At 52.7% G+C, this 7,237-nt stretch overlaps 1 protein-coding gene across 17 annotated transcripts in view; it reads left to right on the forward strand.

Moving 5' to 3' along the window:
- Positions 1-1,168, forward strand: part of AZIN2 (antizyme inhibitor 2) — a 46,811-nt gene extending 45,643 nt beyond the window's left edge. For all 17 annotated transcript variants that reach the window (XR_014299412.1, XM_082685689.1, XM_082685697.1 and 14 more), the window contains one exon: positions 681-1,168. Coding sequence is in view for 16 of the 17 variants with exons in the window: in XM_082685694.1 (XP_082541820.1) it covers positions 681-965 (285 nt within the window). In the remaining variant the exon portion in view is untranslated. The remainder of the gene's footprint in view (positions 1-680) is intronic.
- Positions 1,169-7,237: the final 6,069 nt, after the last annotated feature.

Below are 7,237 nucleotides of genomic sequence, written 5' to 3' on the forward strand. Positions count from 1 at the left end.
AGCAGACCGGCTAGAGATGGTGGTGGCCTTGGGAGGTGGGTACCCACCAGGAGGTTCAGAAGCTGGGCTCAGCAGGGATGGATTGGGCAAGGAACAAGATTCCGGACTTGCGGCTGAGCAGCTGGTCAGACAGTGGGGCCATTTATCAACCTGGGTAGGTAGGTTTGTAGGAGTTTTTGAGGGGGGCCGGAGATGATTTTTTTTTTTAAAGTCCTAAGCCTGGGGTATAAGGAGTGTGGGCTTTGGACTGAGAGTTGTGAGTTGTGTTGAAGTTCTCCCACTTTCTAGGGATGTGACCTTATGCAGGTCACTTCTCTCCCGGCCTCAATTTCCTCATTGGTAAAATGGGGATGATAATGCTGCCCTTATGCGGTTTGGGGGAGGACACAACTAGATGCTCTAAGAAAGGTGCCTGGCACACAATGTGTGGCCTGTAGTAAGTACCCAGTAAATGTGGGTCCCATTTCCCTTGAGGAGGTGGGCCACAGGGGAGAAGAGAGCGCTGGGGGAAGAAGTCAGCAGGCCCACCCCCATTCCTGCCTGAGGCTGGGCTCTCTGGGGCCAGGGGGGAGCCCTATATACAGAGGGGGCTGGCTCTTTTGATGCCGGGGTCTTCTCAGGAGCTCCTGGCCTGTGGGGCCCCATGCTGGCTGCCTCCAGTGCCCCTCTCTCACCCACAGGGAAGCGCTTCGAGGGCAGCTGCTGCCTACAGAGCAGGACGAGGACACCGAGGGCATGTGCAAGCCTCTGTCCTGTGGCTGGGAGATCACAGACACCTTGTGCGTGGGCCCTGTCTTCACCCCGGCGAGCATCATGTGAGCGGACCCCGTTCCCCCCCACCCCCCGGAGAACTCCAGCGGGGCTGCAGAGATGCCTCTGGGAGACGTGAGGAAAGCAGCAAGCAGGGACACCCTCTGGCCAGGACTCTGGTGCTCGCTCTGCTTCCCCCCACGCTCCGCCTGTAGTGTTTCTGCCCTGTAAATAGGACCAGTCTTACACTCGCTGTAGTTCAAGTATGCAACATAAATCCTGTCCCTTCCAGCTGTGTCTGCCTCCTCTGCAGCGCACGGAGCCTGGTCAGCCAGGTGTGGGGTGTTCTCGGGGTCTCCCTTGGTCTCCTTCCCACCTTTGTAAATATGAAGCAAATAAATATTTCGGTTTTTTTTTTTTAATACTCCAGTGGAATCTAGCAGCTCAATTCACAAAGCAGCCTGGGCGAGACTTTCGCACCCAATACATATGACCCCATGCCCTCTGCTTCAGTCCTGACCCAGCAGTGGTGTGGGCATCTCCCGTGGCACCCGGCTTCTCTGACTCACCTCTGTGCTCTGCAGCGGCTGCCATGCCTGGGGTCATGAGGAAGAGTGAGGTGTCAGGGCTTGAGGCGGGGGTCAGAGCTGCCGTCCTTCGGCCCTAGAGCTGTAGCTCCCTGCTGGTTGAGGGGCCTCTATGGAACCCAAGACCCAGCCTAAGGCCTGGCCCAATGTGGGGGGCAAAGAGCAAAGAGATGGGTGTCAGAGACGTTCTGAAGACACACCCTGCACCCTTACTGTTCTTGCAGGTATGTAAGGCAGTAAGAGTAATACAGAGATGGGGAGGCTGGTATTGCTTATCCAGGCAATAACTACCAGAGCAGGGCTGGCCACAGAGCACTGCCACGTCCAGTGCTGAGGGGCCTGATACTGATGTCTCCTCAACTGGAAGTTCAGTGTCACTGCTGGGGTCCGAGGCAATGCACCTGCGGGGAGTGAGCTGCTTAGCAAAGGAGATCAGATGTTAAGAGTTCCCCTAGCTGCTACAGGGGCCCTGAAAGATTTTTCTTCTGTAATTAAGAAAAACTGAAATACAAAACTCACATGCCTTAAAACCCACCCTTTCCAAGTACGGAATTCATGGTTTTTAGTATACTGAATCTGTACAACCATCACTACTGTCCAATCCCATGTTCATTACCTTGAAGAGGAAGCCTGTGCCCATTAGCATTCACGCCTCACTTCCCCCTTCCCCCAGGTCCTGGCAATCCCTACTCTATTGCCCACCGCTGTGGATTAGGCTGTTCTGGACAAATCATTATGAAGGTTTTTATATCCTCACTTGAGCTTCTGTCTGGGTAAGCCTGGTACATGGGTTTTTTTCCCCACACTGCCAAGCAGTTCTCCGACACCAGCTGGGTGTCCCTCCGTTCAACTGGATTCTGACACTATCTGCCCAGAGACAGCTTTAGATTCCACAGGTCAGGGGCTCAGTCCTACAAGACTGCCCCTACTTCAGACCCTGATCTCCAAGCCCAGGTCGTGACCTCTGTTTGGACCAACGGGTTATAGATTGGAGGTTCCAATAACCCACTTCTTTGGGTTTAATGAATTTGCTAGAGTGATTCATGGAACTCAGGGTAACCCCTTCCTTACTATGTTCCTGTTTTATGATGAAAGGATGTAACTCAGAAGAGCCAGAGAAAGAGCTGCACGGGGCAAGCCCTGGTGATGGTGCAGAGCTCCAGTGCCCTCCCCAGGCGTCAGTCCTCCAGCATCCCCACGTGTTCACCAGCCTGGAGGCTCCCCAAACCCTGTCCTGTGCAGCTTTTATAGAGGCTTCATTACCTTGGCAGGACTGATTAGATCATTGGCATCGGTGACTGAACTTGATCTCCTGCCTCCTTCCCTCCCCAGAGTTGGAGGGTAGGATATAACAAAAGACACCTTTGTCACCTCGTCACTTAGGAAATTTTAGGATCTCCGTGCCAGGAATGGGGATGAAAACAAAGTACATGTCTGTTATTGAAAGTCACGATATCATACCTGGTGCACCAGTTCTAGCGTGCGTTTAGCTCTGAGGTCCCCTCACAAGGCAACATGTTCTGAGTGAACTGGGTGCTTGTCAAAATCAGAGATGCCTTTTCTGGGCTGAGCCTAGTTTGTGGTACTTTGACAATAAGCAGGCTGAATGGTCAGGACCCCAAGAGACACAGGGACCAAGCAGCCAGGGTCCCTGTATTGCCCGCTGGTTCTCAACGCACCACCAGGTTTTGCATCTTACCATGCCAGGCTCTGGCCTCGTGCGTGAGGCTGTTTTGAAGACTTCTCATGTTTTGATGCCTTTTTGATGCCAAGCAGATCGGGACCCGCTCATGCTTGTTTGGTGGAGAGGGAAGGAGGGCAGACACAGGTTCTGCCGGAACTGGCCATCTGCTTCCAAAGGCAGCAGATGTGCTGCTAAGAGCGCTGGCTGCAGGGAGATCCAGGCATAACTCATTGCCTTGTCCACGACCAGTTCGCTGGGGAGAGGCTTCTGTGGCTTTTAAAGTGACAGCAGCTGGCACAGAGTTGGAACAGATTTATCACTGGAGCCTTTCAAATGTTTCACGTTCCATTTGCAGCAAGAGTGTGAAATTTATACTTTTCTGAGAAACACAGAAGTTGCTGTAACTTGCTTGAGAATAATAAACAGTCATTTCAGTTGTTTTGGTTTGTCATTTCCATTTTTTTGTGAGGAGAAGGGTATTAAACAGGTGGAGGATGTTAAGGCCCTCAGGACTCAACAGGGGAATCTGACCCAGGGTCCCTGGAGCCCAGGCTGCACAGGCATTTGCCTCCCTAACCAGCCACTGGCAGTGAACTTGAATGCCATGCTGGCTGCCCCAGAGGTCACTTTCCTGTCGGCCTCTGCCAGACCCATCCTGCCCTGGGACCTCACCTAAGGGACAACCTCCTCTCAACACCTCCCCACAACCCATCTGTGCTTCCTGAGGCTGCTCCTGTGGACCCACCTGCTCACTCTGGGAGGTTCACGGACCTGCTCCGGCCACTTCCAGACCACGCTGCCACCCCTCTCACCCAGGGACTGGCCCCCTCCTGCCCCTCCACCGCCCACTCTGCTCAGAGATGGATCCAGTCGCCGCCAGGATTCCCATTTCATCGAGAATAACATTTAAAGTCCTCATCCAACTACTTCTCCTCCCTCTCCTCCTCCCTTACTCACTCCTCCCCAGACACACTGGCCCCTCCATTCCTTGAACACGCCCTACATCACCCCCATGCTGGGCCTGCACTTGCGGTCCCCTCTCTCTGACATGACCTTCTCAGGCTATCAGTGGGGCTCACTCCAAGATCTACTCAAATGTTGTCTCCAGGCGAAGGCTTCTCTGATCACTCTTTAGAAAACAGCACTTTCCAGGCTCTCTCTCCTCTCGTAACTGGTTCTCTTCTTACCTATCCGCACTCACCACACTCTATTACATGTTCTTCTGTGCATCATTGGTCAGCCCCTCCAGAATGTGAGTTTGGCACCTAGAACTTTAGTTTTTTTCACTGCTAGGTCTTCATTACTCAGAACAGAGTAGGTGGTCCAAAAGCATCTATCAAATGGACAAGCGAATGAGTCTAGCATCTGACCTGTCTGAATCTGTTTCTTCCTTTGTAAAGTGGGGTTGCTAAATATATTCCCCTCAGAGGGCTATTGGCATAAAGTACTCAGCTCAGGGCCTGGAATATTATTAGATGCTAAGTAAATGATGATGAAAGGGAATTCCTTGAACATTTGCAGTGGCCGTGGCCTGTAGTAGACGCTGGTGATGCAGAGCTGAGTCCTCAAGGATCTCACAGTGCAGTGGGGTCATAAAGGACCCTGAATGAGAATAAGGAGTCTGACCTTAATTCTGTAGGCAGCAGGGAGCCCCACAGGCTTCTGGAATAGAAACACGACACTATCTTTAAGAAGATAATTCGAAGTATATGCCAAAAGAGGCAGAAGGAGAAGAGCTGGTGGGCTGGTGATAGCATGTACTTCCTTCCCCCCACCCCAGCATGGTTAACGCAGGCCCTGCCAGGGAGCATTATGGACATCCCAGCAATTCAAGTTGTCATCTCTGTCTATGCCTGTTCTGGAGGGACACTGTGGCTCTCTGGGTGTCATCCCTCCCTTTGGAAGCCCACCTGCCCAGGCCAGCTCATGCAGTTGTAAAGGAACCACAGGGAAGGCAACAGGATGGGAGTTCCCACTCAACACTTTGCTCCAATGTAAATCCTCTTCCTGGCACTTCTGGGATGAGCAGCTAAGCCTGTGTAAATTCAACCAGCAATATTATCCAATACAGCCTCCTAGCAGTCAGAGGGATCTTACTGAAACCTGACCCTGATCTTGTCAGTCCTCCCATGAAAGCCCTTCAGTTGATTCCCACTGTAATGCCAATAAAAGCGAAATTGCCTGAGACCTCTGCCCATCTCTCCAATCTCACCTGATGCCATTCTGCTCTCACCATGCTCCAGCCTAGTACCCTCTTTTCAGTTCCTCACATTTACAGAGTTCTTTCCTGCCTCTAGGCCTCTGCCCTTGCTTTCTCTCTGCTTCTCCTGGGCTCACTTCTCATTTTAAAGGTCACCTTAAATGTCACTTTCTCAGGAAGGCCTCTTCTAAATACCCTTAACAAGGCAGCCCCATCTATGTTAGGTGGAGTCACATTTTATAGGAATTAGACCCTTGAAGGCATTGAGATTAAGAAATGCATCAAGATTATCCCTGAAAGTCCTTAGAGCCCCACATAGCTCCATGATCTCTCACTGTCACCCCTTCAGGTCTTTGCTCAAATGTCACCTTCTCAGTGAAGCCTTCCTGACCATCACTCTAAAACAAACACTCCCACCACAGCATTTTGTAACCCCTTTGTTCCTTTACTCTTCTCCCTCTGCCAACCCCCGCCCCATAGCTCACCATCTGACATACTATATATTTTATTTAGAATTAAGCTCTTAAAGGCAGACATTTGTTCACTGCCTGGCCTCAGTGCCTAGACTCTGCTCTATACATAGCTGTTCCATAAGTAACTGTTGAGTGAAGGAATCCTGCAGGTCTCAGCTTAGCTCTCTCCCTTTCGGCTAGGTAATGCCTCTTTAAGCATTCACAGTCTCCTTTATCTACCCACCCCTATTAAAAAAACTGTTGAGGGGCATCTGGGTGGCTTAGGCGGTTAAACGTCTGCCTTTCACTTAGGTCATGATCCCAGGGTCCTGGGATGCATCCAGCTCCTTGCTCAGCGGGGAGCCTGCTTCTCTTCCTTTCTCTGACAAATAAAATGATTTTTAAAGCCCCAAGAAACAGAACTGCTGATCACAAGGTAATTTTTTTCTGCATTTGTTAATCTCACAAAGATAGGGAGCTTCTCCTAACTGCCAGTGTCACCTGGAGCCTGGGTTTACGCTTGGTAGAGTAGGAGCTTAGTGTCTTTTGAATAAACTAGTCTTGGAGGGCGAGGGGAGAAGGTTGGGCATCTGGGCCCTTCAGCTCAGCTTCCCCGCAGCAGCCTGGACCCCGCAGAGTGCCGACCACGGACGGGCACGGGCTGGGGGTCCTGCAGGCCACCTCAGCATCGCACGCAGCCGGAGTGAGGGCGACACACGGGTGAGCCTTAGCAGGGAACGCATACAGGGTGCCTCCGTAGCTACGTCTACTCTTCCACTCAGCTGGGTGATCCTGGCCGAGGCCGGTCGGATAGATGCGGATTCAGACAAACGACGGACTTTTTTTTTTTTTTTTTTTTTTAAAGGGAACGTTATGTCCGGACAATATGTGGGCTATTCTTACAGAGTCGTTACTTGTGGTTTACCTGAAATTCAGCTCTTACTGGGCTTCCTGCATTGTATTTGCTAATGCTGGTAACCTGACCCGGCCTGTCTCTGGGTTTCGTTTTCCCCATCTGTGAAACGGGGCTATTTCTGCAAGACCGGCCTCGAGGGCTCCCCAGACGGAGCAACGGCCCCCCGGCCGCCCCGCCCCCGGCGCCGTCCCTCTGCGGAGTCGCCTGCGAGCGCGCTGGTCTCGGGAGAGCTTCTCGCCCGAATGTGCAAGTGAGTTCGTGCAAGGCCCTTCCGCCGGGAGCTCGGTTTTCTCACTGAACAAACCATGGGCGGAAACCATTCTCTCCGCCACGGCCTCATTAAACCGCAAACGCTCGGCTTCCAGCCGCGGCGGCCGCGGATTTCCGGTAGCGTGACGTCTCTTCCGTGCCAGAGAGCCTCCTCGGCTTCGAGCCCTGCGCTCTCGTGCTCTCTGCCGGCCCGGAGGACGAACTGGCTTTACCGAACGGAAGAGAGAGCGGACTCCATTGGTTGGAAGACCGACGCCGCTACCAGTCTCCACCAATGGAAAACCGAACTTTCGTCGTGGGCGGGGCTCCCACAGGAAAGGGGTCAGCCCGGGACGAAAGCGGCGTGGGAAGGCGGCGACCGGGTCTCCGCCGGGCGAG

The sequence above is a fragment of the Mustela nivalis genome (genome assembly GCF_964662115.1).
Source record: "Mustela nivalis genome assembly, chromosome: 10".
Taxonomy (NCBI): domain Eukaryota; kingdom Metazoa; phylum Chordata; class Mammalia; order Carnivora; family Mustelidae; genus Mustela; species Mustela nivalis.